Source organism: Quercus robur, chromosome 2 (assembly GCF_932294415.1).
Source record: "Quercus robur chromosome 2, dhQueRobu3.1, whole genome shotgun sequence".
Taxonomy (NCBI): Eukaryota; Viridiplantae; Streptophyta; class Magnoliopsida; order Fagales; family Fagaceae; genus Quercus; species Quercus robur.
In genome coordinates, this window is record NC_065535.1 from 79725196 (window position 1) to 79749210 (window position 24015).

The 24015-nt window shown below is 33.3% G+C and overlaps 2 protein-coding genes and 1 long non-coding RNA gene across 4 annotated transcripts; 2 read left to right on the forward strand and 1 right to left on the reverse strand.

Moving 5' to 3' along the window:
- Positions 1–1907: 1907 nt before the first annotated feature.
- LOC126715208 (uncharacterized) lies at positions 1908–9217 on the forward strand. The gene is made up of 3 exons (XR_007651823.1): positions 1908–1998; positions 2618–2679; positions 8864–9217. It is a non-coding gene; the product is annotated as an uncharacterized LOC126715208 (long non-coding RNA).
- A 2849-nt stretch (positions 9218–12066) lies between these two features.
- Positions 12067–13747, forward strand: LOC126715207 (ethylene-responsive transcription factor ERN1-like). Its single transcript, XM_050415709.1, has one exon. It carries the CDS (start codon positions 12384–12386, stop codon positions 13596–13598), a length of 1215 nt encoding a protein of 404 aa, XP_050271666.1. The 5' UTR covers positions 12067–12383; the 3' UTR covers positions 13599–13747.
- A 1196-nt stretch (positions 13748–14943) lies between these two features.
- Positions 14944–21647, reverse strand: LOC126715209 (SNF1-related protein kinase catalytic subunit alpha KIN10). 2 transcript variants are annotated; one of them, XM_050415711.1, is made up of 11 exons: positions 21523–21647; positions 19174–19366; positions 18635–18819; positions 18367–18549; positions 18132–18263; positions 17329–17514; positions 16919–17008; positions 16760–16843; positions 16301–16441; positions 15637–15879; positions 14944–15426 (listed from the first exon to the last, which is right to left on the reverse strand). In XM_050415711.1, exons 2-11 carry the CDS (start codon positions 19361–19363, stop codon positions 15313–15315), a joined length of 1548 nt encoding a protein of 515 aa, XP_050271668.1. In that variant the 5' UTR covers positions 19364–19366; positions 21523–21647; the 3' UTR covers positions 14944–15312. The 2 variants fall into 2 exon arrangements, with proteins under 2 accessions (XP_050271668.1, XP_050271667.1); XM_050415710.1 differs by having other exon boundaries at positions 21414–21614.
- Between the last annotated feature and the right edge of the window lie 2368 nt (positions 21648–24015).

Below are 24015 nucleotides of genomic sequence, written 5' to 3' on the forward strand. Positions count from 1 at the left end.
TGAACTGCTGTTTGGGCTTAATTAAAATTCTGCAAATACGACTTTCGATCGGTCGAGCCTGTCTTTCGATCGGTCGAGCCAGACAGATTATGAAATCTTCTTCCTGTAGCTTGTATGTTCTTGAATCTTGACTTGAATCACCTTGAGCATTGTCTAATAAAACCTATAGACTCTAAGATCTATATCTAGACAAGTTTATGTTCACGATTTGCCAATTGTTCTAAACATTTAGAACCTAACAGGGCGTCAATCAGCTGAACCAAATTCTTGCCGCACCCTTCAGCGTTGTAAGGAAGGCCCTACACATGATCTCATCTGCTACTCCTTGAAGGTGCATTAAGGTCTTAAAGGTCTCTAGGTGATCTAGAGGGTTCTTGACCCCGTCGTAACTATCTATCTGTGGCATGCGGAACTTATTCCGCAGGGGGAAGGAGTTGACGGAGGTAGTGAAGGGCGAGTCAGTTCGGTTAACAAGGTCGTCAAGATCGCTGGACACTCGTCCCTTGAGAGCATTCATCATAACTTCCACCTGTTCCTTCATTGCCTACATCTCTACGATAATAGGTGGTGGAGCCGTTTCCATGAGGGAGGAGAGGCTCACGTTTTGTCGCTCCGGTCTGCTTGGGGCGTTACTGGCCTGTGGTCCTTCTTAATTCCTTCTTTCAGTGTTTGTTCCTTCTTGATATGCTCCTTGGTTATCTGGTGTTGCATCTTTCTGGTGCAGCTGCTCTTCCAAGTCGCGATTTTGTTTGGTGAGGCGTTCCACGGCAACGGCGAGAGTTTTAACCTGTCACTCAAGGGCGGTCGTGGGTGGTTCTTCTTCTTGAACGTCGTTAGTGGTTGCCATTGAGCGAGTGAGCACCATGCAACTCTTTTGTCCGAGAAGCGATAATATGGCTTACAATCCGCAAAACGCTCCCCATAGACGGCGCCAATTAATGATGCCGAAAAAATCACCAGTAAGCCACACAGTCCTCGCACACTCGAAATAGCACTTGCACAACAAAAAAAGAAGATCTAATAGAGAGCATCAGTGTGGTGCCGGCCAAATACCCTCCGAAAGTCAAGTTAGAACTATTCTCACAACTCTAGAGTGCTAGAGAGGGTAAATTATGCGTACCTTGGTTTGTGAGGGTACTTAGGCTTTTATAGTAGTAGAGGGTTGACCTCTTTTCCTTGGACTAGAAGTCTTTTCCTTATAGGAGTCTTTTCCTTATAGGAGTCTTCTTGGGCGTATTTTGTGGAATCCTTTCCATATAGGAATCCCTTTGGGTATCACTAAACGTGGAGAGCAAGACATTTCCTTATATACGCAATCATGGATGGCAAGCAATCCTTTACTAAGGTCGTCAGCTTACCCTACGCCTTCAGCCTTAACCCCGTCAGCTTTATGATGCTGTCAGCCCTTGGGTATGCCTTGCGGGTGCCTCTTCCTAAATATCCCTTTAGACGATACGTGTAAACGAAGGCTGACGGGTTTAATTGTATTCGTTTGCTTTTAACCGTCGGCTTGTACCTTATTATGAGTAATCTCTATTTTTATCCACATCAATTGCTACCGAAAAAATCACCAATAAGCCACACAGTCCTCGCACACTTGAAATAGCACCTGCACAACAAAAAGAGAAGACCTAACAGAGAGCACCGGTGTGGTGCCGGCCAAATACCCTCTGAAGGTCAAGTTAGAACTATTCTCACAACTCTAGAATGCTAAAGGGGGTATATTATGCGTATCTTAGTTTGTGAGGGTACTTGGGCGTTTATAGTAGTAAAGGTGTAATACCCCGAAAAATAAATAAATAAATAGAAGGAAGGTTATTTAAGTAAATTTGTTTATGGGGACAATTTTATAATTAATAATTATAAGGGAGTTTTTTAGAAAATAAGGTTGAAACCCTAGCTATATAAGCTTATTAAATCAACGTATATGGAGAGATATTTTGAGAGAGGAGACTACCCAAAGGACTGAAGTAAAGAAGGATTGATTACACCTTTGAGGTAAGAGCCTAAGAATCTCTTTTTATCAAATCTAAGCTTTATTTAGAATTAGAGTATTCTTTTATATGAGTTTTTGGCCAATAGTGAGACTATTTATATATGAGATTAACAATGTAAACAAAGAAGGATTTGATTTATTTTTCTCTGTGCTTGTGTTGCGTTAAGTGTAAAAGAAGGCTCTTGGGTCCGGTTCTGCACAGGTTTAGAGATTTGGGGTTTTGGCGAATAGCAAAAGGTTATGGTGACCGTGTAGGCTTGATTTTGTATGACATTGAATATAGTACCTTTTTCCTAGTTTTGTCCGGATTTCAAAGAGAACTAGGGGTGAATGGAAAAAAAAAAAAAAAATGATCACATGTATAGAAGATTAGGTTGTGTACTTTTGACTCTACATGGCTACACGTATGGTGTATCTATAGGCTTTGTCCCTTGGTACTATTAATGGTAGAAAGTGGAGGAAATATATATATATATTATGAATATGGTGGTTTTTTAACTAAGACAATAGTTGAAAATTATTAGACAATTTTAGCAGTTTCTCTTCTGGCCGGGTATTCATATAAGTTTTATTTAAAAATATTAGATTATTGAGTAAATGATATTTGAAAAAATTGTTTAGGTGATATCTAAGTTTTTAAAGGAAGCGTCAGGGAGAAGTTCCTTTTGATATGGCTTTTTGAGGTAAGTAATCTTATCCTAATTGGTTTTATTTTTGCGTATTTTAACTACTGAAAATTGTTTATAGTTGTTACAATTTATTTCTATTGTATTACTAATTTCAAGTAAAGAATTATCATAAATATATCTGATTACTGAATATATGACGTATTGTATTTAATTGTTTTTAGCTATACTGATTTAAAGTAAAGAATAAAGAATTTCCACCAATAAATATGAGCATTGATTATAAGATTTTTTTTATTTAATTGTTTTTTTTTAGCTATATTGATTTAAAGTAAGAATATAGAAATATCACAAATATATTTGAATATTGAATATATGATTATATATATATATATATATATATATACGTATTTGAATAAGATATATTTTTGTTAGAAACTATGATTTCATATATATGATTATGGACAATTTGACTATGAGTTGATTCTGATATCCAAACCAATGAGGGTTATTCATTGGTACTTTGATACCCAAACCAATGGGGGTTATTCATTGGTACTTTGATACCCAGCTAATGAGGATTATTCATTGGTATTCTGATACCCACACCAATGGGGGTTGTTCATTGGTATTCTGATACCCAAACCAATGGGGGTTGTTCGTTGGTACTTTGATACCCAGCCAATGGGGGTTATTCATTGGTACTCTGATGTCCAGTTACGGGGATATAACGTGACCATAGTTTAAGATTGTTAAGAATATGAATTACGTTTGAATATTTGACTATTTTGAGTCCTTAAAACTACATTTGTGATTTTGGAAATGTTTGAGTATTTGAACTATTTTGAGTCACTAAAATTGCTTATGTGTTTTTGGAACCTATTGTAAGTTATAGCTTTTGATATATGGAAAACTAACTATTTTCTAAACCATCAATGATATATGTGTAAGATTAAAGTATGTGACCTATGTGCAACTTATTATTTTAAGATTATGAAACTTTTTCAGTTATTTTGAAAACACATAGTATATTATAACTTTTGAAAACGCATATTACATCTTATACTTTACAGATCTATTGCTTGATAGAATTTATTAGGACTTAGGTTACTTATTGAGTTGTCAACTCACCCCCTTTTTCCCCTCCAGTTTCAGATCATGAAGAATACCAAGTTTTGGGTGTTTTGATGTTGTGTTGTGAGTAGGAAAAGAAGCTTAGTGATTTTGGGATTGGATGGTCTTCTAATAGTTTTATATTTATTGGCCAATTGGCATTATGTACATGAGGTTTGGATTTTGTTCCTATTAAAGTATTGGAGATCTATTCATAAAGAAATTGTTGAGTTATTTGGATTTATTTGATTTTAATTTGAGGATAAATTTTAGTTGCTAAGAAGGTCTTGCACACTTGTAGGGTGCTTACTTTATAAGCGTGCAGCGGTTGTCACGTGCCTATCTTTGTAGTTGGGTTCAGGGCGTGACAATTATAATGGTATCAGAGCTTAGGTTATGATCTTGTAGACTTTATGCTAGGTTTTGATTTAGAATGAAATCTGCGCCCTAGGTATTACAATTCCAGTTATTGTTTGTGAAGGTTATTAGGTCATAGATAGTGTTTTTTTGATGACTTGATGAGAAGTGGAAGTGAGGTTCCATCATATGATGATTTGTTAGGTCATATTTGAAGGATTTGATATTTATGTCTATGTGGTTATGCATACGTGACTTATAAATACAAAAGGGAGGATTTTAATTGATATACTTCTATGATCTTATACTAGTATTGAGTGTATTTTATTCTTGAAAATTTTGTAATTGATCATATTGGTTATTAAAACTTTTTCTTCTCATTAAAAGGAAAAGAGAGTGAGAAAAGATGAAGCAAAGGAAATCTTCATGTTATTTTGTGACTGATCTTTTGAAAACTCGTTTGATAGTTTTGCCTAATATAGTCGATCGCTACCTAAGGTTAGTTTGATCTGTAGGAGATTCTCAAAGGTTTAATTATTGAATGATAGTTTACTATATGCCCTATTCAGAATTTGGAGTGCTTGATCATTATTAGGGAACTGACTATTGCAGAACTTTATTTAGGGGTTAAGGTTTGATGTTAGAGCTATGATTCCTTGATTTTAGTTTATATGGAGTAAGGAAATTAACGGAAAGTTCGTAGTGTGAAGGAAAAATTAATTTGTGGTTATTGTAGTTCACATTATATTATATGTTATTATATAAATTCTAAGGGTGTTTAGAGAATTTAGTAATATATCGGTGACTTCTTTGGATTCTAATGTTAAGGACCGACTTTTTGGGATCATTGTTCTTGTTAGGGTTGACCTACATGGATTACCATAACCTAATTTATGTGTGAGGTAGTCCCTAAATGTTTTTGAGACATGTTTTGTTACTTAGAAGTTTGAGGTCCGCAATTTCTTTTCTATGGACTTGGAGGATTGTTTAATATCCCGGGGAATAAGTTTTGATGCCAGAAATGTAATTCTTTGAACTTAACTGATAAAATTTAATGGATTGGCTCAATAGAAAATGAAGTGGATAGAACACAAGTATGTGGTAGTATAGAATTGGACTGTTGAACCATATTTTTGATTGGATATTGAAGGAGTTGGGATGGCAAGAGAGTTTATTTTGAAAGACTATTACAATTTGAATTATAGTCATTTGTTGTACCTTTTGTTTTATATTGGCAGATGGTTAGTGATTATAAATTGCAGTGTACTCTTAAGTTCTAGATTGCTGGGACTATTATTTGCAAAGTATATTTAAAAAAAAAAAAAAAAGGTTGAGATACTTCATGGATTGTTCCCTTCTAGCCGATGTATACTTATAGATTTGTTTTCATAATAGGCCATGTAATTATAAGGAACCTAGCTCTTCAATGAGTTCCAGCCCAAGAATCATTTAGAGATTAAAGGTGAATAAATGTTGCTTATTTGAGAAGATAATTTATGGTTAAGATAGAGGTTCTATGAAAAACCTTATATCAATGCTCAATTGATTATTTATGGAGATTTTGGAATTTCTTTTTCTTACAAAACTTGAGGAAGAAAAGATATAGTGATACACGCATATGTTGTAAATTAGTTATGAACTTAGGAAGGATTGGAACCTTGGATGCACTACTTAATTTTGAGGTATAGAATTAAACGGATGCTAGCATTCAATGGTCTATGGTGAATCTCAAAATTGTGGATTTCCCTTATTGTAATTTTTGGAGACTACTTGGGCCATGGAATTTTGTTGAAATTAATAATTGATGGAAAATCAGTTATTGGGGTTAATCTAAACGAATGGGCCTTGGAACTTTTATTCAAATTAAAAGGAACTTAGAGATCTATTTAGACTAGAGATATGTATATCTTAAAAGAATCATATAATTTTCATAATATGGTTGTTCTTAAACTATGGGTAATTGAGTAAGAGATTTTATAGTGGTATTGTATTATGCAGCGGAAACATCATGGCTCCATTTGCTTTGGAAATTTTTATCTTACAAATCTTGGGAAGGAAAAGTCTATGCATATGTTGTGAAATAGTTTTGAACTATGGTGATGAGTGATAAATTTGTGTAGATCGATACAATTGTGGCTTTAGAGTAGCGCAGTGGAAGCGTGATAATTCATTCAGCTTGTGATGAATTCAAAGGACTGAATTCTTATAAGTGGGGGAGATTGTAATACCCCGAAAAAAAATAAAATAAAAGGAAGGTTATTTAAGTAAATTTGTTTATGAGGACAATTTTATAATTAATAATTATAAGGGAGTTTTTTAGAAAATAAGGTAGAAACCCTAGCTATATAAGCTTTTTTTTTTTTTTTTAATTAATTAATTTATTTTTTTTATACAAGATAGAATTCTACTCTAGCCTAATCTAAGTGTATATGTGTGTGAAGCTCCCTCCTGGAGACTTGAACCCCGGCCCTTGCCCCCCACACTCCACAAGCACTTATACTTGTGGAGTGACCATCGCACCAAGGGAGTGCGGGGGTAGCTATATAAGCTTATTAAATCAACGTATATGGAGAGATATTTTGAGAGAGGAGACTACCCAAAAGACTGAAGTAAAGAAGGATTGATTACACCTTTAAGGTAAGAGCCTAAAAATCTCTTTTTATCAAATCTAAGCTTTATTTAGAATTAGAGTATTCTTTTATATGAGTATTTTGGCTAATAGTGAGACTGTTTATATATGAGATTAATGATGTAAACAAAGAAGGATTTTATTTATTTTTCTCTGTGCCTGTGTTGCGTTAAGTGTAAAAGAAGGCTCTTGGGTCCGGTTCTGCACAGGTTTAGAGATTTGGGGTTTTGGCAAATAGCAAAAGGTTATGGTGACCGTGTAGGCTTGATTTTGTATGACATTGAATATGGTACCTTTTTCCTAGTTTTGTCCTGATCTCAAAGAGAACTAGGCGTGAAAAAAAAAAAAAAAAAAAAAAAAAAAAGCACACGTATAGAAGATTAGGTGGTGTACTTTTGACCCTACATGGCTACACGTATGGTGTATCTATAGGCTTTGTCCTTTGGTACTATTAATGGTAGAAAGTGGAGGAAATATATATATATATATATATATTATGAATATGGTGGATTTTTAACTAAGACAATAGTTGAAAATTATTAGATATTTTTAGCAGTTTCTCTTCTGGCTGGGTATTCATATAAGTTTTATTTAAAAATATTAGATTATTGAGTAAATGATATTTGAAAAAATTGTTTAGGTGATATCTAAGTTTTTAAAGGAAGCGTCAGGGAGAAGTTCCTTTTGATATGACTTTTTGAGGTAAGTAACCTTATCCTAATTGGTTTTATTTTTGCGTATTTTAACTACTGAAAATTGTTTACAGTTGTTACAATTTATTTATATTGTATTACTAATTTCAAGTAAAGAATTATCACAAATATATCTGATGTATTGTATTTAATTATTTTTAGCTATACTGATTTAAAGTAAAGAATAAAGAATTTCCACAGATAAATATGAGCATTGAATGTAAGATTTGTTTTATTTAATTGTTTTTTTTTTAGCTATATTGATTTAAAGTAAGAATATAGAAATATCACAAATATATTTGAATATTGAATATATGATTATATATATTTATATATATTAATTTGAATAAGATATATTTTTGTTAAAAACTATGATTTCATATATATGATTATGGACAATTTGACTATGAGTTGATTCTGATACCAAAACCAATGAGGGTTATTCATTGGTACTTTGATACCCAAGCCAATGGGGGTTATTCATTGGTACTCTGATACCCAGCTAATGGGGGTTATTCATTGGTATTCTGATACCCAGACCAATGGGGATTGTTCATTGGTACTCTGATACCCACACCAATGGGGGTTGTTCATTGGTATTCGGATACCCAAACCAATGGAGGTTATTCATTGGTACTTTGATGTCCAGTCACGGGGATATAACGTGACCATAGTCATAAGATTGTTAAGAATATGAATTACGTTTGAATATTTGACTATTTTGAGTCCTTAAAACTATATTTGTGATTTTGGAAATGTTTGAGTATTTGAACTATTTTGAGTCACTAAAATTGCTTATGTGTTTTTGGAACCTATTGTAAGTTATAGCTTTTGATATATGGAAAACTAACTATTTTCTAAACCATCAATGATATATGTGTAAGATTAAAGTATGTGACCTATGTGCAACTTATTATTTTAAGATTATGAAACTTTTTCAGATATTTTGAAAACACATAGTATATTATAACTTTTGAAAACGCATATTACATCTTATACTTTACAGATCTATTGCTTGATAGAATTTATTAGGACTTAGGTTACTTATTGAGTTGTCAACTCACCCCCCTTTTTCCCCTCCAGTTTCAGATCGTGAAGAATACCAAGTTTTGGGAGTTTTGATGTTGTGTTGTGAGTAGGAAAAGAAGCTTAGTGATTTTGGGATTGGATGGTCTTCTAATAGTTTTATATTTATTGGCCAATTGGCATTATGTACATGAGGTTTGGATTTTGTTCCTATTAAATTATTGGAGATCTATTCATAAAGAAATTGTTGAGTTATTTGGATTTATTTGATTTTAATTTTTGAGGATAAATTTTAGTTGCTAAGAAGGTCATGCACACTTGTAGGGTGCTTACTTTATAAGCGTGCAGCGGTTATCACGTGCCTATCTTTGTAGTTGGGTTCGGGGCGTGACAAAAGGGTTGACATTTTTTCCTTGGACTACAGGTCTTTTCCTTATAGGAGTCTTCTTGGGCATATTTCGCGGAATCCTTTCCATATAGGAATCCCTTTGGATATCACTAAACGTGGAGAGCAAGACATTTCCTTATATACACAATCGTGGATGGCAAGCAATCCTTTACTAAGGTCGTCAGCTTACCCTACGCCTTCAGCCTTAACCCCGTCAGCTTTATGATGCCATTAGCCCTTGGGTATGCCTTGTGGGTGCCTCTTCCTAAATATCCATTTTGTCAATACGTGTAAATGAAGGCTGGCGGGTTTAATTGTATCCATCCTCTTTTAACTGTCAGCTTGTACCTTATTGTGAGTAATCTCTATTTTTATCCACATCAGTTACTATGAAGAAATAAAAAATCATTACTATGAAGAAAGAATGTGTTTTCCCCTCAATTGAATTGGTATTTCTTTCATACTAATAAAAAACAAGTCACTAAATCCAAAAATGAACTTTTCATTTGACTTTGTAACTCGACTAACACTTCTTAATGTTTTTACAAAGTATCGCATCAATTGTACTTTGGAAGTTCCTAATAGTTACTAGGGAAAGAAGGTATTGTTGCAAGATTATTGATTATTAAGAAGAAATATATATATATATATATATATATATTAATTAATTAATTAAAAAAAAATTTTGGGTAATATAAGTTATATATTCTTCGACATAATAGTCTTGCCCATATGTTTATTTTGCTAGATGTTAGCAAAGGTGGACTATTTTTTGTTTTTGGTCAAAATGAACTACTTAGTCTTTGTTGTTGGTTATGTTCAAGGAGATCCATTAAAGAAAATAAGTCATTTGCTCGTTGGTCAAACTTGAAGGGGACAAAAAACCGACATAGCTAACCAGAGGGAAAGAGAAAGATTGTCGGCATTTTGAATTCTTCGTCTCTCATTTTTGTTTATACGGCCCTAGAGTCGTAGGCTCTCCATAAAGATTTGCTGGGTCCTTCCTCTTCGTTTTCTCTTGTCTCCAACTACATGTCGGTTACGTGTCTTCCTTGATGCCATGACTTAGCTAACATATCATCACTCATCACCTTGTATTTTCTCTTTACAAAAGCCACTCAAATTTACAAATAAAAATACACGTTTTTTTAATAATTAAATTGATTCAAAGCTTTTTCTCCTTATAAAGAAGACAAGGCTATTTTACTGAGTAACAAATCTCTGGGTTACAAATAAACGTACACACAAAAACATCACAAAAAATTGGGTTATTTTTCTTCTCGAAGTGAGTTGATCTTCGGAGCTTCCTTGACCAACTCCATCAGTTGTTCTACGGAGTAATGAGTAGGTTTCAATTTCTTTCTTAACAGATGCTTGATCGGATGAATTGGGAGCAGCCAAGCATAACCTTAGCTGGAGTCTTTATTGTAATTCAATAAAATATAATTTTCCCCTCCTACACAACTGTGTCACAAAATAGATTTACATACATAATATTCAGTGAAGAATTTTTTTTTTTTTTTTGGTAGTAAAAAATATTATTCTCTTCACAGTTTACAATATGATTGCAAAAAGAATCTATAAATTCGGCGAGCTAACCAAAGGTCAATTTTTAACTTTTTATGTACTTGTTGCTTAGTAAATAACCAATTTCACTCTTTAACAAGCAGGTAGAAAATTGGAGCTAGTCCAGAAATGTCACCATCACAGCTTGTGAGTGACGAAAAGGCTGTCTAGATTAACAGATTACAAAGCATACGATAGCATAATTTGATCGATGAAAAAAAAAAAAATCAGAATAATAATATTAAAAATAAGTTTTGAGGCAGTATTATACTACTAATTACTATGTAATTAAATATTTCTTATTGCCTGTTCTATTAAGTTTGAGGTATTATACAATTAATATTGCTTAAATTTGTCTTATTATTAGGCATTGCTGGGACAAGGTGTCGTAGGACTTTGAAGAAGTCGCTTTGATTATTACTGACAAAAAGCAAAACGATCAGGGTATTTCCTTTGCATGATTAATTATCCAAAGAAATATGATTGACCTTATTTGGGCATGAAAATGAACGGGAATAAACTTCTTTCACGTTACAATGGGTGCTTTGTTGTTTCATTGACGCGTTTTTACAATATAATTTTTAATTTTGATAGGTATAATATGATTTCAAACTTATTATATATGTCTGTTTCATGATGATTGTTTTTTTATTTTTTTTTATCATCAAACTAGAATAACGTAATATAAAGTAAGATGTGAATTCATTATTCATCGGATGCATATTCAAAATCCATAATTTTAAATGTAAGGTTATTAGAGAAATTGGACCCATCTCACTAGATCATGTTATACCATTAAGACAACTGTTGTTGATTGCTTCATGGCTACCTTTTTTTGTAATAGTCTAATTGAAGACATAGAATGTGTGAATGAGACCACATGTTACATGCAATAATCTGGAAATTCAAAGGCCATTTCAATATCCAAATGCATTGTTAAAACCACTACATGGTCAAATGGATCATTTTATATTTGCGTGTCACGCTTTTATGTTTGATAAAGTACCAAAGACTGTTTAATAAACCACCAATGAAACCAAAAAATAGAAAAAGCTCTTTATATTCTTTTAACAGCAAAGTGAAAATAGGCTATTGTTAAATTATGAAAGGCCTTCACCAAAGTGCAATTATGTACTAACAGATTTTCAATTTGAGATGGGAAAAAAATTGTACTACAATTTAAGGCAGCATGCAATCTGCAGCTACAGATATTTTATGGTTATGCAGCACTTGTATGGCTCATATGTTGTGTAGTTAGGGTTCTATTGGTCTTACTGTTTTATAATGCATTTATGTTTCCATGTGATACCATATATTAAAAGGTTCCTTTGCTCCTATTGTAGTCTCTTTCTGTAGACTGAGGACTTTTATGCTAGTGTCTCCTTCACGATAAAGGATAGGTTAATGATACGTACATATAGATTCTTTCAATTGCATAATCATAAAAATATAATCAATTAAACTAAGAAGAGTAGTGTAATGAGTAATGACCCATTCTGGCTTATATTTCCGTACTAAAAAAATGATACATTCTTAATATAATATCATAGAAGAAAACTCTAGGTACCTTGGGCTTGGTCAAAGCAAAATTCACTAGAGTTGCACTAATAAAATGGGCTATTTTTACACCCCCCCCCCCCCCCCCCCCCCCCCCTCTTTCTTGTCACAGAGAAGCCTTCATATGGTTGGATAAGAAGCCAAAATTAAACAAGGAACAAAGAAACAAGAACAAGCAGTAAGACCCTTTCAGCTCTCCACTCTTGTTTGTCAGGATCTTCCAATCCCTTCATATAAATGCATCAGACTCGCACATACTGAAACATAGCAACCAAACCTTCACTAGCAACAAGAAAAATACCCCACAAGTAGTTTACCAAGCCTAGAGAAAAGAGAGATATAGTAGAGAACTACACTCCACAAAGTTTACCAAACCTAGAGAAAAGGGAGATAATAGTAGAGAAGAGCTACTACACAGGAAAAGTAAGTACATATGGCTAGGAAGAGAAGGGCTAGTGAAGTAGTGAGAGACAAAAATTCTAGTGAGGGAAGCATGGCTTGGGATGAGATGGTGAAGGAAGCTGCCGCAGCAGAAGCTCTACGTGGGGCAAGGAGAGCCCGAAAGAGATTTGTTGGTGTCCGGCAAAGGCCATCCGGTAGATGGGTGGCTGAGATTAAGGACACCATACAAAAGATAAGGGTGTGGTTAGGCACTTTTGATACAGCTGAGGAAGCAGCCAGGGCCTATGATGAGGCTGCTTGCTTGCTTCGTGGTGCCAACACTCGGACAAACTTCTGGCCTTGTCCCTCATCGTCATCTTCATCCCCAGCTCTCCCCTCAAAGATTACTAACCTCCTCCTCCAAAGGCTGAAAGCAAGAAATAACTCTTGCACTGCTTTGTCTAATTCTTCCTTGCCCATCAGCCTGCAAGAAAAGCAACAAACAGAAGTATATAGAGAAGAGGCTGCAGAGTTCCCAAATGCATCATTCACGGATAACCTTAACAATCCTGAAGATTATTACACCAACTGCAACAACTTAGTAAAAAGTAATAATGCAAATGCTAGCCATGATTATATGACCACAAATTTTGAAGCCTCTTTTACTGAAAAAGAAGACTGGGCGCAGAGAGAAATGGACTTCGACTCTAATAGGAGTTCCAATGTATCACAGACTTGTGGCGGTGATTATAATTTTGGAGGGGAAGGAGAGGAAGATGAAGAAGAAGCAGGCAGTGAGACTGGAAAGCTGGATTTTCAATTTGTTGATACTGTTGGAACCTGCAGTTTCTATTCTCCCTTTGAGTTTGCTGAAGAGATTGAAGAACCGGTTGAACCAGAGAACTGCATGGATGAGCCATCAATGTTTAGTGCTGCCATGAAGAGGATGAAATATGAAAGAAAGGTCTCAGCTTCACTCTATGCCTTTAATGGGATATCAGAATGCTTAAAGTTAAAGCTAACGTCAGGAAATGTGTTAGGAAGAGAAATGTCTGACCAATTAACCAACCTACAAAAGGCGTGTAACAAGAACAAAGAGGCAAAAAATGAAGATGATCAAGAATATGTGGAAGTGATGAAGAGGAGGGAGGATGAAAATCCTGGAAGTTCAACTGAAATGGGGTCTTCTTCCTCTTCTTTGAGCAATGATGGTGAATTGTTGCTTTGGAGCTCACTTGATCTTCAACCCATATGCTTTGTTAATTGATTGATACGTTCTTCATTTTATAAGATTTTCATGGTCTAATTAGCGAGTGAACTATAATTTATGTTTAGCTTATGCGAGGCTGATCTCCTAATGTATCTTTGAAGAAAAAATGAAATGTAATGTAATTTTCGAGCCTATACAATGAGTCAATATACCACTTCTTTTCTAGTCGTGTTTATGATTGAATGATTGTAAAGAATGCAGTTGAGTTCTTATGCACGTGCAAGTCACGTGACTTGGATTGCTTATTAGAGCTACATACGCATTTTTTATTTATTTCGAATACTGGTTCTTGATCTGACCTTACATAGACCGTTATGTTTTTTAATGAGAGATTTTCTAAGGCTTAGTCCATGCCCCAGAGAAAAAATTTTGGCCCATTTTATAGCCCATTGTGAATCCTATGCACAAGATAGAAAAACTATTGTTTTAAAGGTTAGGATTTTGTGTGTTGTTTTTTAGTGAGAAAAATTGTACTATCGCATCTTGTATTTTCTCTGAGAATAGTGAAATCTTTGCAACTCCGTGGACGTAGACAAATTACCAAACCATGTAAATATTGTCTTGTGTGATTATTTTCTTTGGCGCATATTTTTTCTTTTATTTTTTGCATATCACATATTTGGGAATTTTGTGCTTTTATTCCTTTCAGAAGGTTGTTCTCCCAATGCTTCAAGAGAAAGCTTTACAATTGGTATTTGTTTGATGGTTGCAACTACGTAATAAATTGGAGGAAATATACAATGTAAGTGGTTTGGTTGATTCTATTTCAGTTGATGAATATTACACTATGAAAAGTGCACATTGATTTATAGTAGTTTAGATTGTAACATGTTAAAGAGTCTTATGTAGGCATGCACAAATATGAGGAACCTGTCGAGGTGTTCTAATGATTGATTGTAGGCATTCAGAGTAAAGTTGAAAGTTAACAGGCAATTACAGGAGCAGTCACAAGCCCACAACATAACATGGTTTGGCACGAAAATATATGGGATTTAAATCCTTCCCTCTAGGCTTCAAAGAAGATTATGTTTTTTATTTGCTGAATAATTATGTTAATGAATACTGAAACGGTATTGTTAAATCTTGAAATAACAACTCTTTTACCCATAAATGAAGTGTTTGTTTATTCACTGGGTGAGAGATTAATACAATATAATATACAAGTGGAAATTTTGTATCACATACGAGGATCACAAGACCAAGGATGTTAAACATGAAACATCAGGAATTGATTGGCAAATCTTGATGGCTCTATCTACTGTAAAGAGCATTAGCAAAAAAGTGTAATGCGAAATGACAAAATCATCCCAACTAAAAGAAGAGGTAGAATGAAGATACCATATACAGTACAACTACAAACGTAACTTCCATAAACCATTTTGATTCGAAAAATATCAAAGGCAACATTTACATATTAACATCCTCCAGTGGAAGAAGAGGTAAATTGCCAAATGTTAAATTCATAAAAACACCATTCAGGGTGGGTTCGTAACATTAGCTAAACATCCAGGGAAAAGGCAGACAGCCAAAACCCAGATTTATGAACCAATTCCACTATTAACCATTAATTGGCTCAACCCAAGCATTACCTGATAAAAAGACCAGGAAGAATACTAAAGTGAAAAACCGGTTATATACACATTAATTTCTAATTCACAAGCATCACGAGATTCACTTGTAAAGGTCTACTTATGAGGCTAGCCTTCATGCTTCATAGGACACGGAGCTGTGCTAGGAAAGCAGCACAAAGATCCAAGAAGAGAAACTGTGGGCCATGGACCCTTTGGAGATCAAGCAGATACTTTTCCTCACGAGTTTTGTAAAGCTGTAAAGAACGTAGCAGAAAATATGCATTAGCACTATGTTCAGGGGAACTGGCTCCATGATTTGGCATACATCTAAATCATGCTCAAGATACAAGTAGAAAAGGATATTAAGAAAAGGACCTCTCATATGCTAATGCATATCCTATCATCACACATATACAAGCACAAAGAACTCATGATTCAGGGAGGAACAAGGAATGGCAAAATACCTGCACTTCAAACTTGACAACATTTGGTGATTTGGTCACGCCATCATTCTCAATGATGGTAGATTCATCCCCAAAGTAGTTATTACCGTGCACAGGATTGTTAATCATGCCTTCATGATGACCGGGGACACCCGGAATCCACCTACACTTCATGTTGTAGTGCCCGATCTTCTTCCAACAGACATTCAGTTCTTGCAAAGCTTTAAGAACTTCTGTCATTATTTCACGAGGATGAGCCCGCGACTGCCAAAATAAAGACAACAAATACATCAACAATAGTAACAAGCAAGCAAAACAAACATTTTAATATTCATTTCAGAGAAATCATTCAACCTGGCTACGACCATCCAGTTGTAGCTCGGATAATTTTCTAGACCTTTCAGACCAGTAATTGGTTCAACCAGATAACAAAATCACTGAAAAATATCACTGCCTCTCAAATAGATTGCAAGGAATGCCTGAGATGGAAGCATTGACCATTTCAAAAGGCCAAGCCATCAACTTATACTTATCCAACTAATTATATCAAAGATATTACCCAAAAGGAAACTAGAAGAAAGCAAAAGAGAAAAGATATCACAGCGCTGGAACAATACACAAGCACATACATCATAGCAACTTGGCAATTTAAGTCCTTCCGGGTCAAAATAGCTTAAAAACTAACCTGAAGTCCAAGAGCCCATTTTCTCTCAACAGGAAATTGTGGTTTTACACTCATTCCTTGATAATCCATATATCCTGGAGGGCGGTGCCCAAGAGCTGTAGGTGTAGCCTCATTTTGATGCATATGATTGAAACCACGTTCCTAGGCAAGTAACATCAATAGAGCTTCTAATTATAAGGAATGAGTATAACAAAAAGAAATAATTAAATTAAATAGATGATACAACTTCTTAAAACAATGCAGTACATCCAATGAACAACCAAATCCATACCAATAAGAAAACTAGTTAACACAGTATAGAATTACAAAATTTATGTCTATCAATTTCCTGTGGTAGTTCAGAAAAGGCTATCTACAAGATTGGATCAAATGGGGGCTCCAAATGACTTTCTCAAACCAAAAAAAATTTCTAATTAAAAATTTAACAGCACAAAATAACTTATCAGAGAATAGACGCACCATAGTCTCTTGGAACTCAGCTCCAAGATAGCCGCTAGAAGGACGAAACCGGTTGTCCAATAACAAATAGTAAGCAACAGTAGCCTGAAAAATGATTCAAGAAATAAGTCGTACAATTTGAAAATTTGTAGGGAAAAAATAGTCTGAAAAGGTCTAAACCTTATTTTGTAGCCTGTTCCGAAGAGATTCAATCAATTGGTTCCTGTCGAATCCCATCTTAATCACTTCCTGTAGAATGTCCTCGTCAATCTGCAAGAAAGCATGTTAATAGCAGAATTAAACACTAGTGAGGATCATAATAAAAACAAATACCACACTACATAATATAACAAGTATGTTACTCAATTCTCATGTAATTTTACAACTACAAAGGATCAGTAAGGTAACCAAATTTCCCATATCCATACAAACAAAGAGACACTTACCAATAAACGGGCTTTTGATGAAAAACAAACAATACATATTTTTATCTTTTTTTATCTTTTTTTTTTTTTTTTTTCAAGGTAACAGTGCAGTTATCATAACAAAGGCAATTAAGAGAGAGAGAGAGAGAGAGAGAGTCCACATACCTTCTTTGCTTGTTGAAGGGTGTCAGGTGGGGGCACGGCTAAATAACGTGGTAGATGTGCCTGAAACCATGGGTGCTGACGAATCTCAGGAATAGTCATCCGCTTCATTGGGTCCACTACAAGCATCCTTGGTATCAAGTCTCTTGCACCAGGCGATAAATGACTCGGAAGAGTGTATATCCCTCCCTAAAAAGCAGCAAAATTGTGTCGGTTCACAATATTGTCTATCTCTTCCCAATAACATGACTCTATTAAACTCAGATATAACGTAAAGCAAGCAAAAAGAATCATCAAATAAACATAACCAAAGCACACAGATTCTAGACTTACCATTTAACTTGTGACATTAGTAATAAATCTCAGCATTAAACCAAATAAAAATAAAAATACTAGATGATGCCAGATCTGTAGAAATTCAATGTTGAAAGGTGAATTGAATGAGAAACAAAGAAGACAAACCCTACAATTCATGATTGTACTAAATAGAGAAGGTACCTCCCATACACAGTGTCTACAAAAATTTACAACCTACGGTTCAAATTAAAAATTTAATAGCTGTACTTGAAACGATTAGTGTCATTATAAGTCCGTTGAGAACATGATTTTGACCTACCATGATCTTTAAGACTCTAACCATTTGAATCTAAATTGATTAAATCTATTTTATCACTTATGATTTCTAGGATGAACACATCCCTAGAGCAAGTTGCTCAGAATTCAAGAGACAACGTCTAATTGTTAAACAAGCAAGATTGAAAATAACTGAGTAATGGGTTTCCAAAAAAGAAAAAAAATAGCAGTACCTTTATCTTCTTAAAAAGGTTAGGAATGTTTTCATCATCAAACGGAAGGGTGCCACACAGTAGAGCATATAAGATGACACCACAGCTCCAAACATCTACTTCAGGCCCAGCATACAATTTTCCAGAAATAACCTAAAGAAATTGATATAGATAGTAACCCATGAGATTGAGATCATGAAAACGAAAAAGCATTATTTGCCTATATTCTTATGCAAAAAATGACGCAAATCCATACCTCTGGAGCAGCATAGTTTGGACTTCCACAACTTGTCTTCAGAAAATGACCATCACGCATTATATTGCTTAAACCAAAATCAGCAATCTTCACATTGCATTTGGAATCCAAAAGCAAATTCTCAGGCTTAAGGTCTCTATGCACCACCATATTCCTATGACAATACTCCACACCAGAGATTATCTGCCTCAAGAATCAGGGATTAGCATACTTTGTTATCATAGTAACAAAAAGTAGAAGAAAACTGAAAAATATTAGCCGATCCCACCTGCTGAAAAAAATTACGAGCTTCATCCTCCTGCAACCTACCCTTCTCCACAATGTAATCAAAGAGCTCTCCAGACTTGACATACTCCATCACAACATAAATGTCTGCTGGCGTGTCTACAACCTCATAGAGTCTAATTATATGAGGATGCATAAACAATCTCAGTATTTTGATTTCTCTTCTCACTGCACCAATTTAAAGGGGAAAAAAAATAAACAAATGAAAATTTTAAGGTAACTGAAAAGAATGCGCAAACCTTTTATAGCTACATGCAAGATTAGAAGTAACTATGAGCATGGAGAACAACAATCAGAAAATCTATAATGTTTGCTTTTCAAATTTCAGACATACTCTCTAAAACCAGTAAGTTAATTATAAATTGAAAGCATAGAGGAAAATATAAGTATGATTGTTATTAAATACAATGAACACCCAAGATTATAGACATAGATATTTCAAGAATAGATGATCCAGTCCAATTGTGGTTTCATTCAGAGAGACTACATAATAACTCAAGACTCTAAAGAAATACTACAAACCTTTTTCCTCCATTTCCATGTTCTTTATCTTCCGACGGTTAAGGATCTTTACGGCAACCTTATGTCCAGTCAGAATATGTTCTGCAATTTTCACCTTGCCAAAGGAACCGATGCCAAGAGTCTTTCCAAGCTTATAATTTTGTAAAAATATATCCAGTCCATTGCCACTGAGGCCAGCTGAACCATCCATTTCCTATATAATAAACATGGTTAAATAATAAGACAACATGAAAGAGATCGTGAACAAACACACAGTATAAATAAGGGCTGACATCACAAATAACAATATTTTCAAGAAAAAGACATCCCAAGGAAAGGACGCCAGTAGGTAGACACTTCCCACTATGCACAATGATGTATATTTACAGAAAAACATTATAAGGCAATATCCAGAATTCAGAAGAATTTACCCAACCACAAGAGCAGAATTCAGAAGAATTACCCAACCAAAAAATATGAAATTTCTAGTAGCACCGTTAGCCTCTATTAGTCTGAAGCACTTTATGAAAAGTTTTCCTTTCACTTAATTTGTTGCTTCAATCAAGACTTAGATTAAGACACGTGTATAGCAAAAACAAAATATCTAGGACAAAGATGGTAATATGCAAAAAAAATTGATAACAAGGAGATTTTATGTTGTGGAAAGGCTTATCAGTTGTGGAGTTTGGTGTTTAGGTCTTTTGGGTTTTCTTGGGTCTTGCCAAGATCGGTTGCGGATACCCTATTCGGTTGGTGGAATTGGCCTGTGGAAAGCATTTGTCTAGCATTTGGAATTTAGCTCCATTATGCTTGATGTGGTGTCTTTGGAGGGAGCGACATAGGAGGACGTTTGAGGACATGGATAGTTCGGATGACCAGCTTTTAGCCTCTTTCAGTGGCACTTTGTTTGATTGGTCTAGGGCTTGGAGACTCACCTCCAGTGATTCTCTCCCTATGTTCCTTAGCTCTCTCCTATGTACTTAGTTTCTTTTCCTTTCTTTCCCTTTTACACTCTTTCTTCTCCCTTTGTATTTTTCTCTCTGCCTTATGTTTTTCTGCATAAGGTGGTGTTCTTTAATATAGATCTTTATTGCCTATCAAAAATTATAGCAATCCAACAGATTCAATTAAAAAAAAGAAAGATGATAACTATTTATATGGAGCAAATTTTGTATAGTTTTTTATTATTTTATTATTTTATTATTTTTATTTTTTTTTTATACAGAAAATTTTGTATAGATAGCTGCTCTGTAAATGGGTTATGTATAATTCCAACATATATTCTGCAACAACATATTTCACTTACAATCATAGCTTAAAAAAAAAAAATGCTTGGCAATGAAGGAAGCACTGCTGCAATAGTTGTCAAACAACACCAAGCAAACAGAATCCAGTGTTTCAACATTTATTATCCCAAGCCAAAGGACGCCAAATGTTTCAACCATATGCTCCTAGATCCTTAAACTAATATTCCAAGATTTCAAAATCTTTCAGAAACAGCCCCAAACAAAATATATTTGGAAAAAGTAGATTCATTAACTAGATTTTATAACTTATCAATCAATTCATTCAGCTATCCAGGCACAAATTATTATACCATCACAATTTCAGATACAACCAACTTGCACTTAAAACAGTGATACACTTATGTCAAACTATTTGATTAACAAAGCTGCATGCAAACATCCCTTAGTAAAATTAAAATCACCAAAAATAGAAAATCATTCTTGGTGGACAAATCACAGAAAGATAAATACATTAGAGGGGAAAAATAAAGTCAAACTAACTTATCTGCAATACAACCCACTATGAAATTCCACTTAAAACATCTATAAACATATGCCTAACCAGTTAATTAACAAAACTATAAGATCAAACAGGTAAAAACAATTAGAATCATCCAAAAAAATAAAACTTTTTTTCTTTAAAAATCATATGCAAACCAATCAAAATCAAACAAACCCCTCTGCAAATCACAATTTCGGGTACAAGCCACTATAAAATTCCACTTAAAACAACCATACATACAGTTGATTAACATAAACACATACAAAAATCACTTAGTGTAAGTCAAAACAATTGAAATCATCCAAAAGAATAAAACTTTTTATTGATAGAAAATAAAAATTAAGAGGGTCAATCAAAATCAAACAAACCCATACGCAAATTCAACCAAAAACAAAGAAAACCCACTTCCCAAAACTGAAATTTAAGAAAGAATTAACCATAAACTTAACGCAAGAACAACAGCAAAAATTTACCTTTTAGACAATCTTAAAAAACACAAAGTGAAACAGATCTGAGAATCCACAAACCAAATTAAAAAGAAACCAAAATTAAAATTATTTAAGGATTCTAAAGAATCGTCACCTGCTTTTCCTACGCTATAATGTTATTCCTCTCACTCTCGGTGTCTCTGTCTCTTTTTCTCTCTCTCTCGCGCTCGCTGGCTATAGATGGTGACGACAATGAGATTGGTTTTTTTTTTTGTTTAAATATATTTTGATTAGGCTTTTTGTGAAATTACGATATTAACCTTATACTTATGTCGGCTTTTTTCCCAATAAAAACTAAAAAAAGTTACGTCAGTGAGGCTAAATTAGGAATTGTGCCTTTGTGAGAATTTTTTATATTTTTTATTGTGTGCCTGTGCAACTAGTTGTATGATTTTTTTTTGGGTTAAATTTGTTGTATGATATCAACTTGTATGCAACATCCCCTCAAAAAAAAAAAAAAAAAAAAAAAAAAAAAAAAAACCTTGTATGCAACAAACCTTTTTTTTTTCTTTAACCAAAAAAAACTTTTTTTTTCTTTTTATTTGTTTTAAGAAACATTACTTATTTTTAGATTTTTTTTTTTTTTTTTGCTAAACTTATTTTTAGAGTTAAATAAAAAAAAAAAAAAAAAAAAAACTGATATCCTATTCCTTATTGAATTGGATTGGACCATTGAAACTGTGGCTCGAAGTAACCCATACAAAGATAAAAAAAATTTTTCCTAAGATGTCTAGGATTTCATTAATTAATGATAAATTATAAGATCCTATATGGTTATAAGTTTTTTTTTTTTGGGAATAATATGGTTATAAGTTAGTAATACGGGATATGAAATTTATTATAATTTAATTGAAATCTTTTAATATTTTAAAATTTCAAGGATCATATTTATGATTCAAATTTTTCTTATAAATGATGTCACATCAACAATTTCTTAGTTACCTTTTTGTTATAACAGATTGCACCTAAAATTAATAAACATTGCTTATTTGCAATCACCTTCCATACTAGTCACCTCTTCTTCTTTTCTTTTTTTTAATAATTTTTTTTAGAGAGTTTCAACCTATGACATCCACTCTTGATGATAGTTCTTTGTCATTAGACTAAAACACCGATCAGTTTTTAGTGTAAGCAGGGATTGAACTTCAGATCTCTTATACAACCATTAGAGACTTTACCAAATGAATTAATTGGAACCCACTACTGGTCACCTTATTGATTTCTTCCCATCACTCAAAAAAAAAAAAATTTTATATAACTAATTTCTTAGGATTTTTTATTTTATTTTATTTTTGATTTGGTAAGAACTAACTTCTTCTACCGGATATAATTTCTCAAAATTCAACTAGTCATAAGAAATTTAAGTTCTAAAATAGAAAAAAGTCTTAAGAATCATATGTGCCCTAAAACTTCCCCCATTTTTCTTCTCTCAAAATCAGACTAGACTAAACTATCAACTTTCGTCCTAAACAAGTGAGAAACTCTGGATCCTTTATTTTCAATCTTCTTCTATAAACTCTCCAACATGCCTAAAACCATAGTTGTCAAATCATGAATTGTATCGTGAATAATTTTTTATTTTTTTGTATCGTGTATCATAAGATATACAAACACCTAATAAAATTACAAAATAATTATAAATACACATATATAAAAGGTATAATCATTATAAATTCAAAATATATTCAACTAATGACCAATTTAATCATTACTTATGTAATAAAAAATCAAATTAACTTATGTTTATAACATGCACATTCAAATTGATTAAATTCAGAAGTAATACATGATATATGAACCAAAATAATAATATATTTTCATCATCTTGGTTAATCAACTCTATCTAAGTCAAGAGGTTTTGATTCTTAAAAAAAAAAACTCTATCTAAGTCAATGTTATCATAATATTCAGTATCTTGCAAAATTATTTTTTCATAGACATTTTCTTTATTATTATCGACATTCACTTCTTCTTCTTTTGGTTTTTTTATTCTAATAATTTTTTCTTTATATGTTTTCTTGGCATTCTAGCTTTTTAGACTCAAAATAATAATAACAAAATAAAAAATAATTATATTTTCATTTAATACATTATTAATAGCATAGAAAATAAATTTGCACATATGAAAGTGAGTATTTTGAATATAGTCTAAATTTTGTAGGAGAAAGAGAAAGGAGGAAAAAAACTCATGGACTTGCTATTTCATTAAATTCAATTAAGTTTCACAATAATTTTGTGTTAACATAGTCTAACAACTTGTTTAAATCAAATAAAATCACAAATTTTAACAACAATACTCATTTTAAACTTATATGTTTATGTATCGTATGATATATACGATTCGTCGATATGATACGATTTATACAATACGCACCTATGTATCGGATGATTTATAAACACTTAAAATATGCCCTTACGATACGAAATTTTTTGTACACGATACAATACAATATGTATTACGTATCGTACAATATTGACAACTATGCCTAAAACACACATATCCCATTCCACTCTTTTATGATCTATCTCATCCATTTTATTCTATTCTTTTATAACCTCACAAACACCATTAGGCTACAATATCATT